At 48.2% G+C, this 20186-nt stretch overlaps 1 protein-coding gene across 1 annotated transcript in view; it reads right to left on the reverse strand.

Annotated features, from left to right (window-relative positions):
- trmt13 (tRNA methyltransferase 13 homolog) overlaps positions 1–20186 on the reverse strand; it is a 72104-nt gene that overhangs the window by 6011 nt on the left and 45907 nt on the right. The window contains exons 6-10 of the mRNA XM_072511391.1: positions 13924–14030; positions 12880–13047; positions 12076–12148; positions 11901–11975; positions 2950–3361 (exon numbers count right to left, since the gene is read on the reverse strand). Coding sequence (XP_072367492.1) covers positions 2950–3361; positions 11901–11975; positions 12076–12148; positions 12880–13047; positions 13924–14030 — 835 coding nt within the window. The remainder of the gene's footprint in view (positions 1–2949; positions 3362–11900; positions 11976–12075; positions 12149–12879; positions 13048–13923; positions 14031–20186) is intronic.

Here is a 20186-nt window from a genome sequence, read left to right on the forward strand (position 1 = left end):
TTCTATGTGCGGCCCACCAGACATTTTGTTGACTGTTGCCCACATGCAGGTTTGTCAAATTCTGCTGGTTTCCATCGCGTACCTTTTTTTTTAACCAGTTTGACTGAAGTGATACGTATATAGAGCAAGGACAAGTGAAGTGCACACAACATTGACTGTGTGAGAGCTGTGCACTCCCTCTGCATCCAATCAACCATAAATATTTATTTTGTTTCTGCCATTTGAAGTTGATAACAGTTCTATTAATATATGAATCATAAAGCATTTTCAATAACTTATTACGAAATAGTCAGTATGTATTAAATATATTTAATCTTATTTAAGGGTCATAGTTAAAAAAAATAAATTTAGAGTACCCAATTCATTTTTTCCAATTAAGGGACAATTTAGCGTGTTCAATCCACCTACCCTGCACATCTTTGGGTTGTGGGGGCAAAACCCACGCAAACACGGGGAGAATGTACAAACTCCACACAACAGTGACCCAGAGCCGGGATCAAACCTGGGACCTCGGTGCCGTGAGGCAGCAGGGCTAACCCACTGCGCCACCGTGCTGCCCTCTTTCAAGGATCATAGTTAGTGAACATGTGGCCCACTGTGATGAAGGAAGGCCATTCATGGTGGCCCGCTTACTAGCCTAGGTTTACCATCACTGCTTTACAGATTCCTCAAAAAGTCATTAGGAAATGCCAATAAAAAAATCCTGGTTAGATTTCTGTATGATGAGTTGATTAAGATCAGCTGAAATAGTTGTAGAGCAATATAATTAGAGAAAATCAGCCAGTTCCTTTTGGTTTTTGAGTAACTATCTGCTAGAATTTGTATACTTGTGTGTTTCCACACATTGCCACAGTCGTATCACACGCAAACAGCAAAATGGTGAGTCTGGCAAGTGACGTGTGCTCATCCACATGGAAGATGTCAAAATGGGTTTTTGCAGCAAAATTTCTGAAATTAGATAAACCAGTACTGGGTGTTTATGTTCAGTTTGTGGTTAAAATTTAATTAAGTGGACTTTCGGTGACGGCAGGCAGGAGGCGGCCGCACAATGGAGAGCCCCCGCTCGGGAACGGCAATTTTGGGGCTTTAAGCCCAGTCCCAGTGTCCGCGGAGGCGGCAGAAGAAGGGAGAAGGCACAGAGGAGGCACTGAGAAGACACAGGAGGAAAAAAAGAACAAAGAAAAATGTCGAGGGTGAGTAGAAAAACGGACGAAAAAAACCAGCTGGAGGTCTGTCGGGGAGTGGAAAGGTCACCGCGGGGTCACCAGGAAAAATGGAGGCTGGAGCACCAGGGAAGGCCGCACTGCTTACGGCTGAAGAAATAACCAAGGTGATGGCTGCGGAATTTGAAAAGCAGTTGGCGCAGATTGCAAAATGCATGGAGACGGTGAGGAAGGAGATGAGGGAGGCTTTGAGTGTGCTGGTGGAGGAGGCGGTTTCCCCGGTGAGGACGGAGCGCAGTGGCGGAGGTGCGAGAGCAAGGGGAGGCGCTGAAGGAAGTGAAGGAGACATTATTGCAGCACGGTGATCAACTTGCCTCGATGGGGAAAGAGATGCGGAAGGTGATGGATACTAACAAGGATCTGCGAGGAAAAATGGAAGACCTGGAAAATAGATCCAGGCGACAGAACTTGAGGATTGTGGGGCTGCCCGAAGGAGTTGAAGGACCAAAGCCGACTGAGTATTTTGCCGCGATGCTGGCAAAACTACTGGGGGAGGGGAAGGACCCCTCCCGATATGAACTGGATCGGGCTCATTGGTCGTGGAGGCCTGTACCAAAGGCGAGTGAGCCGCCAAGGGCAGTGACTCTGTGCTTCCGTAAGTACAAGGTGAAGGAGAAGGTCCTGAGCTGGGCCAAGTAGAAGCGGGTGGTGCAGTGGGCTGGAGTTGGTATACGTGTATACCAGGACTTTACGGTGGAGCTGGCAAGGAGGCGGGCTGCCTTCAACCGGGTGAAGAGGGCACTGTACATTAGCAAGGTGCGGTGCGGCATTGTATATCCAGCGAAGCTGAGGGTGACTTACAAGCTCAGGGACTTTTATTTTGGAACGGCGGAAGCAGCGGAGGAGTTTGTGAAAGCAGAAGGACTGTGGCAGAACTGACAAACTGAGGAATGGCCATGTGCCGATGTAACCTCATGACTGTATTTTCTTCTTTTTTGTATCACTGCGCGTGGGTGTAGAGATTAAAGGAGCCAAGGTGGTATATATTTGGACGAGGGAAGGGACTTTCACTCGAAATGAGAGTTCTTTGGGGTGTAGGTGGATAGGTGGGGTTTGTGTGCTATAAGGGGATCTTTGGGCTTTCCTGGGGCCGGGCAAGTGGGAAAGGGACCCGGGTGGGGGCCTCCACGCTGGCCGGTGTGTGCCGGCGAGTGAACAGGAGTGAGGTGGGGGGAGGGGCTGCGGCCATCGGAGCTTGGCAGAACAGGGTCCGAGTGGTCTAGCCGGGGTGGAAAGTTGGGGGGGAAGGAACCAAGGGTAGGGGGAGGAGTTTTACAAGAGGCAGTGGACGGGAGGAGCTGGAGGCCTGGGGTGTGGGGTGGGGGGGGGTGGGGAGCTGTGTAAGATTAAGGGTGACTACGGGTAATCCCTGATTTATTTTTGTCATTTGTTTATGTAAACATGTGGGTTGAGGTTTGGGGGTTGGTGGGTAGATGGGATCGTTGTTGTTATTATGGGGACTGACATATCTTGCTGATTATTGTTTATTGTTGATGGATGTAAATGTGGGAGAAAATGTGAAAATGGAGGAGAATTAAAAAAAGATTTAAATTAAAAAAAAAAATTAAGTGGAGTAGGCTGTATATAAATTTCAACCTTCCAAACCATTGGAGGAACTGTAGCACCAGCGTTTCTAATTCAGACAACACTACTACTAAATTGTACTACTACTTTAAAAGTTTCTAAAATTTAGCTGTAGCAATATATTAGACAATTAGATGCATACCCTTCATAAGCAAAGCTTTCCTCGTCAAAATCATGCTCCTCCAGCTGCACCTTCTGATTTGCTTTGTCAAATTCTGCTTCACCCACGTCAATGGAATGCTGTTTCATGCCACAGGTGGCCCAGCTTGACATACGTTGGAAGATCCTAAAATCTTCTGCACCAAGACCTTGTGAGGAGAAAAATCCCTTGCCTACATAGTGCTTCCACTCACATCTATGATGACAACACAGTGCAATGGCAACTCCCATGACTGGCAATCTATTTGCAGCATTCCGTACAGTACAATTAGAAAGACTTGTAGGATCTTCTACAGTCACCATTTCATCACTCTTCAATCTTTTTTCTGGTGGTTCCTTGCCAGTATCTTCCTGGTTTGTCATGCAACTTTCTATTATACACCTTAGAGCAAGATCTGTGCAATTTAAATAAAAATATACTATTACAAACTTTAAATAACTTACATGGAATTACAACTTCCCCATGTTTTAAGAACTTTCTGCCTTGTGACAGTATTATACTTCTGTAATCAAGTATTCCAGCTATGTAGATCGGTTCAAAATCTACTCTCATTCAACACATTTCATTTGTGAAGTTATTACCCCCACTATTTATACATTTCCACATGAAATATAATAAACAGTAGTGAAACATTTGCTGCAAACAAATTGTAGCAGTTAACGGATAATCTCACAATGTCATTCAGGCAGATGCCCAGCTATTGACTGCAGAACTAGGAACAGATTGGTATCTATTTACATCCATAGCAAAAATCTAGACGTTTTCTATTCCTGAACCAAATTAAGAGAGGTGGCTGATTGGCCAAGAAATTGCAGGTATTTTCTTGGGGACATGCTATCACAACTGCATAAACTATTTTTAAAAAGGCCACATGCACAGATTTGTTTTACGCTAAATACTGTATGTGAAAAAGCAGAGAATAAGAATGGACTATTTAGTTGCTTGATTCTGCTCATTAGACTATATGAGATTAGCTGTATTACAGATTCATAGAATTTACAGTGCAGAAGGAGGCCATTCGGTCCATCCAGTCTGCACTGGCCCTTAGAACGAGCACTCCACTTAAGGCCACGCCTCCATCCCAGCCCCATAAACCCAGTAACCTTACCTAACCCGTTAGACACTAAGGGGCAATTTAGCATGGCCAATCCACCTAACCTGCACATCTTTGGATTGTGGGAAGAAACTGGAGCACCCAGAGGAAACCCACGCAGACACAGGGAGAAAGTGCAAACTCCACACAGTCACCCGAGGCTGGAATTGAATCCAGGTCCCTGGAGCTAACCACTGTGCCGCCCGTTCAATCCAACTTAATTAACCCCATGAGCTACATAAATGAGCTACATAAAAGTCATCTCCCCCTAAATTAATTTTGTTGAAAATCCAGAATATTTGTCCTTGTTTGTAGGTGTAAGCCATGCCTTATGGTAGCAATGATGGAGGTGACCGTTTGCTATCTGCCCCAAGCGGTTAATATTCCCGTGTGAATCTGGACAGTGTGTATTCAACCAAGGGGTTCATCACGCTCTACCTAATTTTTAATGCATTCACAATTCCAGTAACGGGAGGGGAGGGAGGTGTAGTCACCGGGGTCCTGGGTGGCTTTTAAAAAAAAATGTCCACATATTTTAATTGTACGGGTTGCTGTTGCATTTTGCACCACACTGTACCATCCAAATGTTGGTCAAAGCTAATTAAGATTTAATGCAAAGACAAAATAAAATGCCGTTTTGAAGAACAAAGGCCTCTTGGATGTCAAAGGTACAAAGTACTCCCTAGCTAAGTAATTTGTAAAATTTATAAATTATATACCCATGCTCAGTTTTATAACTGATTTCCAATTTCATTGAAACCTTCCAATTTAGATTTCAATTTGTGCCTGGTGCCAACCTGATGATGAAGGCTCATCTTGGCGTAGTGCCATTTACTCACTCAAACTTAAGCTTTTGGACTGGCTTGAAAGTGGGCAGCACGGTAGCACAGTTGTTTCACAGTTCCAAAAGACAACAGTGCAGTGACGTTTTAACAAAGAGTCATCGTCACGGGGGGAAGCCGAGGTCGGCCAGAGTATGCTGACTTCTGGGAGCAACATGGGGGGTGTAACTACGCTAGTGGGGGATCTAGCGGGGGGGGGGGGGGGGGGGGGTGGGAGGGGGGATTTACTGGGTTGCTGCTGCTGGGGAGAAGGGGGAGCTGGTATGGTGTGGGGTGGGCGGGGCGGGGGGGCACCGCCTTGGGGGGACACAGCTGCGTGGGAACCGGGTGAGGAGCTGGGTAAAAGGGGATGGCTAATCGACAAGGGGGGGGGGTAAAGAGCCCCCCAACCCGGCTGATCACGTGGAATGTGAGAGGGCTGAACGGGCCGATAAAGAGGGCACGGGTACTCGCACACCTAAAGAAACTTAAGGCAGATGTGGTTATATTACAGGAGACGCATTTGAAACTGATAGACCAGGTTAGACTACGCAAAGGATGGGTGGGGCAGGTGTTTCATTCGGGGCTAGATGCGAAAAACAGGGGGGTGGCTATATTAGTGGGGAAGCGGGCAATGTTTGAGGCAAAGACCATAGTGGCGGATAGTGGGGGCAGATACGTAATGGTGAGTGGCAAATTACAGGGGGAGGCGGTGGTCTTAGTGAACGTATATGCCCCGAACTGGGATGATGCCAACTTTATGAGGCGCATGTTAGGACGAATCCCGGACCTAGAGGTGGGGAAGTTGGTAATGGGTGGAGATTTTAACACGGTGCTGGAACCAGGGCTGGACAGATCGAGGTCCAGGACTGGAAGGAGGCCGGCAGCAGCCAAGGTGCTTAAAGACTTTATGGAGCAGATGGGAGGAGTAGACCCATGGAGATTTAGTAGACCTAGGAGTAAGGAGTTTTCGTTTTTCTCCTATGTCCACAAAGTTTATTCGCGAATAGACTTTTTTGTTTTGGGAAGGGCGCTGATCCCGAAGGTGAGGGGGACGGAGTATACGGCCATAGCTATTTCGGATCACGCTCCACATTGGGTGGACTTGGAGATAGGGGAGGAAAAAGAACGGCGTCCACCCTGGAGAATGGACATGGGACTAATGTCGGATGAGGGTGTGTGTCTAAGGGTGAGGGGGTGTATTGAAAAGTACTTGGAACTCAATGATAATAGGGAGGTCCAGGTGGGAGTGGTCTGGGAGGCGCTGAAGGCAGTAGTTAGAGGGGAGCTGATATCAATCAGGGCACATAAAGGAAAGCAGGAGAGTAGTGAACGGGAGCGGTTGCTGCAAGAACTTCTGAGGGTGGACAGGCAATATGCGGAGGCACCGGAGGAGGGACTGTACAGGGAAAGGCAAAGGCTACACGTAGAATTTGATTTGCTGACTATGGGTACTGCAGAGGCACAGTGGAGGAAGGCACAGGGTGTACAATACGAATATGGGGAGAAGGCGGGCAGGTTGCTGGCCCACCAATTGAGGAAAAGGGGAGCAGCGAGGGAAATAGGGGGAGTGAGGGATGAGGAGGGAGAGATGGAGCGGGGAGCGGAGAGAGTGAATGGAGTGTTCAAGGCATTCTATGAAAGATTATATGAAGCTCAGCCCCCGGATGGGAAGGAGTGAATGATGTGTTTTCTGGACCAGCTGGAATTTCCTAAGGTGGAGGAGCAGGAGAGGGTGGGACTGGGAGCACAGATCGAAATGGAGGAAGTAGTGAAAGGAATTAGGAGCATGCAGGCGGGGAAGGCTCCGGGACCGGATGGATTCCCAGTTGAATTTTACAGGAAATACGTGGACTTGCTCGCCCCGCTACTGATGAGAACCTTTAATGAGGCGAGGGAAAGGGGACAGCTGCCCCCGACTATGTCAGAGGCAACGATATCGCTTCTCCTAAAGAAAGAAAAAGACCCGCTGCAATGCGGGTCCTATAGGCCTATTTCCCTCCTGAATGTAGACGCTAAGATTCTGGCCAAGGTAATGGCAATGAGGATAGATGGTCCATGAGGACCAAATTGGGTTTGTGAAGGGGAGACAGCTGAATACGAATATACGGAGGCTGCTAGGGGTAATGATGATCCCCCACCACAGGGGGAAGCGGAGATAGTGGTGGCGATGGATGCCGAGAAAGCATTTGATAGAGTGGAGTGGGATTATTTGTGGGAGGTGTTGAGGAGATTTGGCTTTGGAGATGAGTATATTAGATCGGTACAGCTGCTGTATAGGGCCCCGATGGCGAGCGTGGTCACGAATGGACGGGGGTCTGACTATTTTCGGCTCCATAGAGGGACGAGGCAGGGATGTCCTCTGCCCCATTATTGTTTGCACTGGCGATTGAGCCCCTGGCAATAGCATTGAGGGGTTCCAGGAAGTGGAGTGGAGTACTCAGGGGAGGAGAAGAACACCGGGTATCTCTGTATGTGGACGATTTGTTGTTGTATGTGGTGGACCCGGCGGAGGGGATGCCAGAGATAATGCGGATACTTGGGGAGTTTGGAGAATTTTCAGGATATAAACTGAATATGGGGAAAAGTGAGTTGTTTGTGGTGCATTCAGGGGGGCAGAGCAGAGAAATAGATGACTTACCGCTGAGGAAGGTAACAAGGGACTTTCACTACTTGGGGATCCAGATAGCCAAGAATTGGGGTACATTGCATAGGTTAAATTTAACGCGGTTGGTGGAACAGATGGAGGAGGACTTCAAGAGATGGTACATGGTATCCCTGTCACTGGCAGGGAGGGTGCAGGCGGTTAAAATGGTGGTCCTCCCGAGATTCCTTTTTGTGTTTCAGTGCCTCCCGGTGGTGATCACGAAGGCTTTTTTCAAAATGATTGAGAAGAATATCATGAGTTTTGTGTGGGCCGGGAAGACCCCGAGAGTGAGGAGGGGATTTTTGCAGCATAGTAGGGATAGGGGGGGGCTGGCACTACCGAGCCTAAGTGAGTACTACTGGGCCGCCAATATCTCAATGGTATGTAAGTGGATGGGAGAAGAGGAGGGAGCGGCGTGGAAGAGATTGGAGAGGGCGTCCTGCAGGGGGACTAGCCTACAAGCTATGGTGACGGCGCCGTTGCCGTTCTCACCGAAGAAATACACCACAAGCCCGGTGGTGGTGGTTACTCTGAAAATCTGGTGGCAGTGGAGACGGCATAGGGGTAAGACGGGAGCCTCGGTGTGGTCCCCGATAAGAAATAACCATAGGTTTGCTCCGGGGAGAATGGATGGGGGATTTGGAACATGGCAAAGAGCAGGAGTAACACAATTGAGAGATCTGTTTGTAGATGGGACGTTTGCAAGTCTGGGAGCGCTGACCGAAAAATATGGGTTGCCCCAAGGGAATGCATTCCGGTATATGCAACTGAGGGCTTTTGCGAGGCAACAGGTGAGGGAATTCCCGCAGCTCCTGACGCATGAGGTGCAGGACAGAGTGATCTCAAAGACATGGGTGGGGGACGGTAAGGTATCAGACATATATAGGGAAATGTGGGACGAGGGGGAGATTATGGTAGATGAGCTGAAAGGGAAATGGGAAGAGGAGCTGGGGGAGGAGATTGAGGAGGGGCTGTGGGTTGATGCCCTAAGTAGGGTAAACTCATCGTCCTCGTGTGCCAGGCTAAGCCTGATACAATTTAAGGTGTTACACAGGGCGCATATGACTGGAGCACGGCTCAGTAAATTTTTTGGAGTAGAGGATAGGTGTGCGAGATGCTCGAGAAGCCCAGCGAATCACACCCACATGTTCTGGTCATGTCCGGCACTACAGGGGTTTTGGGTGGGGTGACAAAGGTGCTTTCGAAGGTGGTGGGGGTCCAGGTCGAACCAAGCTGGGGGTTGGCTATATTCGGGGTTGCAGAGGAGCCGGGAGTGCAGGAGGCAAAAGAGGCTGATGTTTTGGCCTTTGCGTCCCTAGTAGCCCGGCGCAGGATACTGTTGATGTGGAAGGAAGCCAAGCCACCGGGTGTGGAGACCTGGATAAATGACATGGCAGGGTTTAACGGATTAAGTTCGTCCTAAGGGGATCGGCTCAAGGGTTCACCAGGCGGTGGCAACCGTTCGTCGAATACCTCACAGAAAGATAGAGGGAATGGAAAAGAAGAAGACAGCAGCAGCAACCCGGGGGGGGGGGGGGGGGGGAGGAACCAGAAGGACTCTCAGGGATGTTAGTGTGTATGTATAGGTTGTTGTTATAGGTAATTGTATATTGGACTGCTAAATTGTATTTTTGGAGAGTACTTATTTGGGACAAGGCAGTTGCCATTTAGTTTTGTTTTTTTAATTTCGATGTTGTTTATATATTATTTATTTCTTGCTTAAAACTGGCCATTGTTATTTATATTGTTATATTACTGTGTAAAGGATACACAATGTACTGTCATGGTTGGCCAAAAATTTTGAATAAAATATATTAAAAAGAACAAAAACAAAGTCATCGGACGCGAAACGTTAGTTCTTTTCTCTCCCTACAGATGCTGCCAGACCTGCTGAGATTTTCCAGCATTTTCTCTTTCGTTTCAGATTCCAGCATCCGCAGTAAATTGCTTTTATCCAGGTTCCCAGGTTCGATTCCCGGCTTGGATCACTGTCTGTGCGGAGTCTGCACGTTCTCCCCGTGTGTGCGTGGGTTCCCCCCGGGTGCTCCGGTATCCTCTCTCAGTCCAAAGATGTGCAGGTTAGGTGGATTGGCCATGATAAATTGCTCTTAGTGTCCAAAAAGGTGGGGTGGGGTTACGGCGATAGGGTGGAGGTGTGGTCTTGGGTAGGGTGCTCTTTCCAAGGGCCCGATGGCCCCCTTCTGCACTGTAAATTCTATGATTCTATGAAAGTCACCTGACTCATGAAATGTCTATGCCAGCCAAGTGTTCAAGCATTGCATTTGGAGTCTTACAAAGCATCCAAGGTGAAGTAGGCATGCTTTCGAAATTAGATGTGATTTCAGAGGTTTAGTGTCTGACTCACACCTATTTTCAGGTGATTTTGCCAACCAGGTTTTGGGTTTCAGAAAAATTTATATTGAGAAAAGTTAATTATAATTCCTTAATTTGGGAGTAAGTATGATTTTTAGAATCTGAGATGTAAACTAAAAAGTACCAAATGGATCTTATGTACTTAGAACATTTTAAGAAAATATTTAACACCAGAAGGGATAATAAATTTTAGTGATTTAAAAAACAAAATAGCTATAGATCATCAAAATAAATTTGATATCATTATTGTTAATCTTTGGACATCAACTGAGCACAGCAGCCTAACTCTCACTATTAACCTCAATATCTACCATATACAAACAAACTCAGAATCAAGCTGTCTCCATTAGCTCCAAGTGTTATATACACTGTATGAAAAGAAACAATGGATATGGCCTTACAGCTGTACTCCTGACTCAGAAGATCATCATTTTAGATATCATTTGAATTTATCAATGAGATTATCATTACATATATTTCATATATGCATTATAGTCCATATCATAAAATCATAGAATTTAAAGTGCAGAGGCTATTTGGCCCATCGAGTCTGCACCGGCCTTGGAAAAGAGTACCTGACGTAAGCCCACACCTCCACCCAATGCCCGTCACCCAGTAACCCACCTAACCTTTTGGACACTAAGGGACAATTTATCATGGCCAAACTACCCAACCTGCACATCTTTGGACTGTGGGAGGAAACTGGAGTACCCGGAGGAACCCCACGCAAGACATGTGGAGAAAGTGCAAACTCCACACAGTCACCCGAGGCGGGAATTGAACCCGGGCTCCTGGAGCTGTGAGGCAGCAGTGTCAACCATTGTGCCACTGTGCCATCTGTGTCATTATCTTACTGTTATTATCACTGTCTTGGAGTTGTGCATCGTTTAAGTTTTTAATGAATTATTACATACGGACTGAATAATCTTTTTAAAAAATAAATAAATAAAGTGGCAATAATGGATATATTTGTATCGGCAACATCAGGGCAGGAGTTAGTACTGCAGATGGACTAAACAGTCAGTTTCATTCTACCTGTCATCTCTCAATAACAATCTGCATCAACATTTTATTTTTATCAATTTCCAGTCAACCCAGATGTATCCTCAGCTGATAATGTGAAATTCAATATTTCAGTATATTTTCATATCCTCCAAGATTATTCAGACTGACAGGCAGCACGGTGGCACAATGGTTAGCACAGCTGCCTCATGGCGTCGAGGATCCTGGCCCCGAGTCATTGTCCGTGTGGAGTTTGCACATTCTCCCCGTGTCTGCGTGGGTCTCATCCCCGCAATCCAAAAAGATGTGCAGGATAGGTTAACCGGTCACGCTACATTGCCTCTTAATTGGAAAAAAAGAATTGGGTACTCTTAACTTTATTTTTAAAAAGATTATTCAGACTGTATGTCATAATTCATAAAAAATTTAAACGATGAATATCCCAGAGACAGTGCTAATAACAGAAAGATAATGATATGGGTGGCACGGTGGTTAGCACTGCGGTCGCACTACTCCAGGTTCCTCGGTTCAATTCCAGCCTCGGGTGACTGTCTGAGTGAAGTTTGCATTTTCTCCCTGTGGCTGCGTGGGTTTCCTCCGGGTGCTCCGGTTTCCTCCCACAGTCCAAAAACATGCAGATTAGGTGGATTGGCCATGATAAATTGCCCCTTACTATCCAAAAGGTTAGGTGGAGTTACTGGGTTATGGGGAAAGGGTGGAGTCGTGGGTGCTCTTTCCAAGTGCCGGTGCAGATTCGATGGGCCGAATGGCTTCCTTCTGCACTGTAAATTCTAGATTCCATGATATTTGTGTCAAAACGTATTGGGACTCAGATTGACGTACACAACAGAATCTAGGATTGCATGCTATAAGTGTTACCTTATGTGGTACTCAAAAGAATATATGAGATTTGCAAAGGGTGCCTGCAATTGCTGAATGTCAAATATGAAGGCTTACTTCATTTCTATACTCAGGATTTCATTAAATTCAATCATACCTGTAGCAGCTCCACACAAATGCTTGCCAATTCCAACAACAGGCAGTCTTTCTTTAACAAGAAGGGGCACCTTACCTGTAACATGATATTAATCCTGTTATAATCAGAAAATAGGACAACATTTTATGAGTAGAACAAAAATATTAGTACGGAAGTGTACGAAATTTAAACTTACCTAAGCTGAGATCTTCAATGTCAATGTGAAGCCGCTCAAACATTGAGCCTCGACTTTTATGTTTACCATCTACCTTTAAAAGATAATGTTACATTTGCTGAGTTAATTTACTGAGATTTCTGGAATATTGGGCGGGATTCTCTGATCCTGAGGCTAAGTGCTGACGCCGTCGTAATCGCCGTTGCGTTTTACGACAGCGTCAACAGGCCCCCAGGAGCAGTGATTCTGAGCCCTACAGGCCAGCACGGCACTGGAGCGATCCACGGCGCTCCAGCTGCTGATACCGGCCTCAAATGGGCGCCGTGGGTCTGCGCATGCGCACTGCGACCGGTGCGATTGCGCACACACGCAGTGGCTTCCTTCTCCGCAGGGCAACATGGCATAGGGCTACAGGGGCGGGCGCGGAGCAAAAGACGCCCCCAGTCCGAGAGGCCGGTTCGCCGATCGGTAGGCCCCGGTCGCTGACTAGGCCACAGCGGAGGTCCCCCCCCCACCAACCAGGCCACCCCTGAAAGGATGCACGCCGAGGTCCCGCTGGGTAAGACCACATGTGGACAGTTCCGGCGGGACTCGGATTTTGTTTGCGGCCACTTGACCTATCGCGGGCGGAGAATCGCCGGGTGGGCCGCATAGAGCGGCCCCCGAGCGGCACCGCGCCGATTCTCCGCTCACCGGAGAATTGGCAGACCGGCGTTGCGCGATTCACGCCCGGCGATTCTCCAGCCCGACGTGGGCTGAGAGAATCCTGCCCATTATTTCAAGCAGATAAGCAATAATTGTCACTTGATTACAGCAAACTATTACCTTGAAACGTGTACTGGCTCTCTCCACAAGGAGGAAATAAACACTTTTGGCATCTTGCAAAGCGAAATCTATCCAATGGGACAACTTTCCCCGACCAGCACCGAACTCCACAAAACATCGATTTGATCCAAGTAAACTCAGTCTTTCCAAATTACCAGTCAGTGAAGCCTGGAACATTACAATTTAGTTCCCTATGGGTTAACAGCATAAGATTCCAACTAAATCAGATAAAATATATACTTTTATGATCCCTTCCCCTAGAATTGCTCAGATGTTCAAATTTGTTAGCCATCTAGATTAAGGAGGTTCAATTCCTCCAGTTTCGGATAAATTAGCTGATCTCTACCAGAAATTACCACAGAAGTGCTACCTGTGGCTTCACTACTCTGAATCAGAAGTGTCAATGTAAGGGCAGCATGGTGGCGCAGTGGTAGCACTGCAGTCTCACGGCACCGAGGTCCCAGGTTCGATCCCGGCTCTGAGTCACTGTACGTGTGGAGTTTGCACATTCTCCCCGTGTTTGCGTGGGTTTCGCCCCCACAACCCAAAGATGTGCAGGTTAGGTGGATTGAACACGCTAAATTGCCCCTTAATTGGAAAAAAATGAATTGGGTACTCTAAATTTAAAAAAAAAAGAAGTGGCAACGTAATTGAGGAAGATCACAACTAAAATTGACAGATCCAGGTGAGAAACAAATGAATCCAAAAAGGCTGGAATAACTTTAATACTGAGATGACTCGGGGTTTGTTCAGTATATAAAGTTCAGTTTTATAGAAATTCTCTGAATGACGTCTGTGCCTAATAAAAGAAACATCATGGATTTCTTAAAATGTGAATGTTACCATTTAATTTTTTTTAAACTTCCCTGTAAGCACAATCATTTACACAGAAAAGCAGATACATCTTCCACCCCTGCAGTTCTTGTCGCTTTTTAGAAGCATTGGAGTACAATTAGCCCTTCCTCTGATTCAAGCAATAAATTGTACAGAGCTAAACACACAAACAAGTTTTTATTTCAAATCATAGAAACTGCTATATCCTACCTGTTGCTTCAAATGCTTAAAGGCAGAATCTCCATTTTTGGGATCATTCAGAGCTTCCTGCAATGCTATGTGAGTTAATGTTTGGTCTGTCAGCTTAGAATTCAAACCTGCAGACAATTAAAACAGATATTTTGAAAAGTGAAGTAGCACTAAGTAAACCTAATTAATCAATTTAGTTTTAAAATTGCTTTGGGTGAGACACCCTTATTAAAAAAACTTGAAAGGGCTGTCTCCTAAATCTGTCTTTTTCTGGAGCTCCATGCATGAACCTCTCTATCAGGTTTTGCCTCTTTCATAGCAGTGAAACAGCTCTTATCAAAGTCACAAATGACATCCTCTATTACTGCGACCACAGTGCACCCTCCCTCCTTTTAAAAAAAAAATGTATTTTATTCCAAACATATTCAAAAAATACAAAAACATAAGTAATCCAGGGAATCTCCCCAATTCACAGTTTTACAGTCTGTACAAGTTTTTCCCCTTATTCACCCTGTGGCTCCATGGCAAACAATTCCTCGAACACTGCCACGAACAATCCCCACCATGTCTCAAAGCCTTCTGCTGATCCCCTCAATTCAAACTTAATTTTCTCCAACCGGAGGAAGTTGTACAGGTCCCCGAGCCAGGCCATCACCCCCGGCGGCATTGTCGACCGCCATTTAGCAAAATTCTTCGCCAGGCAACCAGAGGCGAAGGCCACGACATCAGCCTTTCTCCCCTCCATCAACTCCGGCATTTCCGAGGCGGCACGGTGGCACAGTGGTTAGCACTGCTGCCTCACCGTGCCAAGGTCCCAGTTTGATCCTAGCCCCGGGTCACTGACCGTATGGAGTTTGCACATTCTCCCCATGTCTGCGTGGGTCTCACCCCCACAACCCAAAGATGTGCAGGGTAGGTGGATTGGACAAGCTAAATGACCCCTTAATTGGAAAAAAAAAGAATTGAGTACTCTAATTTATTTTTAAAAAACACTGATATCCTAAAAATCGTCACCATCGGGTCTGGCCCGACCTGCAGCCCCACAATCGTTGCTAGCATCTCGAACACTCCTGCCCAGTATCTCTCTAGCCTCTCACTGCACCAGAACATAGGCGCGTGGTTTGCTGGTCCTCGCCCACACTCCCTGGAAAAACCCACTGGTCCTCGCCCGAGTCATGTGCACTCTGTATACCACCTTAAACTGTATCAAGCTCACCCTCACACATGAGGAGGTCGAATTAATTCCACACTCCCCAACTTATCACCTCCCCCAACTCCTCCACCCTTCTCCTTGATCCTCACCACTTGCATTCTCCCCTGCTCCCCAGCCACCCATTTAAGTCCCCGATCCGATCCTCCCCTTCCACGTCCGGAAGCATCAACCGTTCTAATAGGGCATACTTGGGCAGCCTGCGAAACCCTTTGCACACCTTCCTTGCAAAGTCCTTTACTTGTAAATACCTAAATTCAATTCCCTTCGGGAGCTCTACCCTCTCCCACAGCTCCTCTAGGCTTGTAAACCTCTCTTCCAAATACAAATACCTCGCCCTCACCAACCCCACCTCTCTTCACCTCCTGTACACCCCATCTGGCTTAAACCCATGGTTATCACACAACGGCGCTAACACCAACATCCCCTCCATCCTAAAGTGCCTCCTCAGCTTCAAATGCTTAAAGGCAGAATCTCCATTTTTGGGATCATTCAGAGCTTCCTGCAATGCTATGTGAGTTAATGTTTGGTCTGTCAGCTTAGAATTCAAACCTGCAGATAATTTAGCTTGTCCAATCCGCCTACCCTGCACATCGTGGACCGCATCACCAGGCTCTCCGTATACCTCCTCGGTACCAGTGGTAGCGCTGCTGTCGCCATGGCCCTCAGGCTGGACCCCCTGCAAGACTCCTCTTCCCTTTTTCAAAAAAATATTTTCATTCTCCTCCTTTTACACATTTTCTCCCAAATTTACACCCAACAATAAACAATAATCAGTAACAAATATGTCAATCCCCATATCAATAACAACGATCCCATCCTCCCACCAAACATTAGCCCGCATGTCCACATGACAAAAAGGAATCAGGAAGCACCCATAGTCACCATTTAAAAAAAATATATATATATTTTATTGAAATTTTTCAAACAAAAATTTTCCCGTTTTTACAACTCAACAAGGGATTATACATTAACTGGTAAATAACATTATTTAAATAATATAGTGAACTTACAACAAAAACTAAAATGAAAAAGAAAAACAAATAGCAAAAACACAGAATAGTGCTCCCCCCTCCCTCCCCCCTGGGTTGCTGCTGCTGTCATTTCTATCTTTTCATTATCGTTCCGCGAGATAGTCAAGGAACGGTTGCCACCGCCTGGAGAACCCCTGTGCCGATCCTCTCAACGCAAATTTTATTCGTTCCAATCTTATGAACCCTGCCATGTCGTTTATCCAGGCCTCCACGCCTGGGGGCTTCGCTTCCTTCCACATGAGTAGAATCATACGCCGGGCTACTAGGGACGTAAAGGCCAAAATATCGGCCTCTTTCGCCTCCTGCACTCCCGGTTCTTCTCCAAGCCCAAATATAGCTAACCCCCAGCCTGGCTTGACCCGGACCTTCACCACCGTTGAAATTACCCTTGCCCCCCCCCCCCCCCCCCGCCCCCCCCCCGCAGAACTCATGCAGTGCCGGGCACGACCAGAACATGTGTGTGTGGTTCGCCGAGCTTCCTGAGCACCTCCCACACCTGTCCTCGACCCCGAAAAACCTGCTCGGTCTTGCTCCCATCATATGTGCTCTATGTAGAACCTTAAATTGAATCAGGCTAAGCCTGGCACACGAGGACGAGGAGTTTACCCTACTCAGGGCATCCGCCCATAGCCCCTCCTCAATCTCTTCCCCCAGCTCTTCTTCCCATTTTTCCTTCAGCTCCTCTATCATCGCCTCCCACTCGTCCCTCATCGTCCCTTGCATGTATCGGAAGGCGTTCCCTGGGGGCAACTTATATTTTTCTTCTAGCGCTCCCAGACTTGCAAACGTCCCGTCTATAAACAGGTCCCTCAGCTTCCTAATTCCTGCTCGCTGCCAGCACTGGAACCCCCCCATCCATCCTCCCTGGGATAAACCTATGGTTGTTCCTTATCGGGGACCACACCGAGGCACCCGTCACGCCCCTGTGTCGCCTCCACTGCCCCCAGATCCTCAAGGTTGCCACCACCACAGGGTTTGTGGTGTACCTTTTCGGGGAGAACGGCAGCGGCGCCGTCACCAGCGCTTTTAGGCTCGTTCCCTTACAGGATGCCATCTCCAGCTTCTTCCACGCTGCTCCCTCTTCCTCCCTCATCCACTTACAGACCATCGACACATTGGCGGCCCAGTAGTAGTCGCTCAAACTCGGCAGCGCCAGTCCCCCTCTGTCCCTACTGCGCTGCAGGAACCCCCTCTTTACTCTTGGGGTCTTTCCTGCCCACACAAAGCTCGTAATGTTCCTGTCTATTTTTAAAAAAAAGGCCTTTGTGATCAGAATGGGGAGGCACTGAAACACGAAAAGAAACCTCGGGAGGACCACCATTTTGATTGCCTGCACTCTGCCCACCAGCGACAGTGGCACCATATCCCACCTATTAAAGTCCTCCTCCATCTGCTCCACCAGTCGCGTCAGGTTAAGTCTATGCAGGGTTCCCCAGTTCCTGGCCACCTGGATCCCCAGGTATCGGAAGTCCCTTACCACTCTCCTCAGCGGCAGAGCATCTATCCCCCTGCCTTGTTCCCCGGGGTGCATTACAAAAAAATTTGCTCTTCCCCATATTTAATTTGTATCCCGAGAACTCTCCAAACTCCCTAAGTATCTGCATTACCTCTGGCATCCCCTCTACCGGGTCCGCCACGTATAGCAGTAGATCATCTTCGTAGAGCGACACTCCGTGTTCCTCTCCCCCTCTAAGCACCCCCCTCCACTTCTTAGAATCCCTCAGCGCTATGGCCAGTGGTTCAATTGCCAACGCGAACAGTAACGGGGACAGGGGACACCCTTGTCTTGTACCCCTATGTAGCCGAAAATACCCCGATCTTTGCCGGTTTGTGACTACGCTTGCCATCGGGGCCCCATATAAGAGTCTGACCCATCTAATAAACCCCTCACCGAACCCAAACCTCTTCAGCACCTCCCACAGATAGTCCCACTCCACACTTTCGAATGCCTTCTCTGCATCCATCGCCACCACTATCTCTGTCTCCCCCTCCGGTGGGGGCGTCATCATCACCCCCAGCAACCTTCGTACATTAACATTTAGTTGTCTCCCCTTTACAAACACTGTCTGATCGTCATGCACCACCCCTGGGACGCAGTCCTCTATCCTTGTCGCCATCACTTTGGCCAGCAGTTTGGCATCTACATTTAGGAGTGAGATAGGCCTGTATGACCCGCATTGCAGCGGGTCTTTATCTCGTTTCAGGATTAACGATATCGTCGCCTCCGACATTGTCAGGGGTAGCATCCCTCTTTCCTTAGCCTCATTAAAGGTTCTCGCCAAAAGCGGGGCCAACAGATCCATATACTTCCTGTAGAATTCCACCGGAAACCCGTCTGGTCTCGGGGCCTTCCCTGCCTGCATGTTCCCCAGTCCTTTAATCACCTCATCCACCTCGATTGGTGCCCCCAGACCTGCCACCTCCTGCCCCTTCACCTTCGGGAACCTTAGCTGGTCCAGAAAGTTTCGCATTCCTTCTTTTCCCCCCGGGGGTTGGGACTTATATAGCCTCTCATAAAAGGTCTTGGACACCTCGTTCACTTTCCCTGCTCTCTGCTCCATATTACCCATTTCGTCCCTAACTCCCCCGATCTCTCTCGCCGCCGTCCTCTTCCGAAGTTGGTGGGCTAACCCGCCTTTTCCCCATACTCATATTGCATCCCCTGTGCCTTCCTCCACTGTGCCTCTGCCTTTCCCGTGGTCAGCAGGTCAAACTCCGTCTGTAGTCTTCGTCTTTCTCTGTATAGCCCTTCGTCTGGGGCCTCAGCGTATTTTTTATCCACCCTCAAAATTTCCCCCACTAATCTCTCTCTTTCTTTGCCCTCTTGTTTCCCCTTGTGGGCTCTAATGGAGATCAGCTCTCCTCTAACCACCGCCTTCAGCTTCCCATACTACCCCCACCTGAACCTCCCCATCGTCGTTGACCTCCAGGTATCGCTCAATACACCCCCTCACCCTTCCGCAGACCCCCCTCGTCCGCCAGTAGTCCCATATCTAGTCGCCAGAGTGGGCGCTGCTCCCTTTCCTCTCTTAGTTCCAGATCCACCCAATGAGGGGCGTGGTCTGAAACGGCTATGGCCGAGTACTCCGTTCCTGCCACTTTCGGGATCAGTGCCCTTCCCAAAACGAAAAAGTCTATCCGGGAGTATACCTTATGGACGTGGGAGAAGAAAGAGAACTCTTTAGCCATCGGCCTGGCGAACCTCCACGGATCCACTCCCCCCATTTGTTCCATAAATCCCTTAAGCACCTTGGCCGCTGCCGGCCTTCTCCCAGTCCTGGATCTGGACCGGTCCAGCCCTGGATCCAGCTCGGTGTTAAAATCCCCCCCCATTATCAAATTTCCCATCTCCAGGTCCGGGATACGTCCCAGCATTCGCTTCATGAATCCCGCGTCATCCCAATTCGGGGCATATACATTCACCAGCACAACCGCCTCGCCCTGCAGTCTATCACTCGCCATCACATATCTACCCCCGCTGTCCACCACTATGTTCTTAGCCTCGAATGATACACGTTTCCCCACCAATATTGCCACCCCTCTGTTTTTCGCGTCCAACCCTGAGTGGAATACCTGTCCCACCCATCCTTTTCTTAGTCTAACCTGATCCGCCACCTTCAGGTGCGTCTCCTGGAGCATGACTACGTCCGCCTTCAGTCTCTTTAAGTGCGCAAACACCCGTGCCCTCTTAATCGGCCCATTTAAGCCTCTCACATTCCACGTGATCAGCCGGATTGGGGGGCCATTCACCCCCCGCCCTCGTCGACTAGCCATCCCCTTTTTTAGGCCATCTCCTCATCCAGGTCCCGCGCACCCGTCTGTCCCCCAGGCAGCGCCTTCCCGCCCCAACCACCTCATCTCTTACCAGCTCCCCCTTGCATTCAGCAGCAGCAACCCAGTTAATTCCCCCCCCCCCCCCCCCACCTCCCCCAGCTAGATCCCCCTCTAGCTTGATTACTCCCCCCATATTGCTTCCGGAAGTTAGCTAACTCTGGCTGACCTCGGCTTCCCCCGTTCACTCTTTGACCTCCCTGCGTATG

Source organism: Scyliorhinus torazame, chromosome 7 (assembly GCF_047496885.1).
Source record: "Scyliorhinus torazame isolate Kashiwa2021f chromosome 7, sScyTor2.1, whole genome shotgun sequence".
In the NCBI taxonomy this organism is placed as follows: Eukaryota; Metazoa; Chordata; class Chondrichthyes; order Carcharhiniformes; family Scyliorhinidae; genus Scyliorhinus; species Scyliorhinus torazame.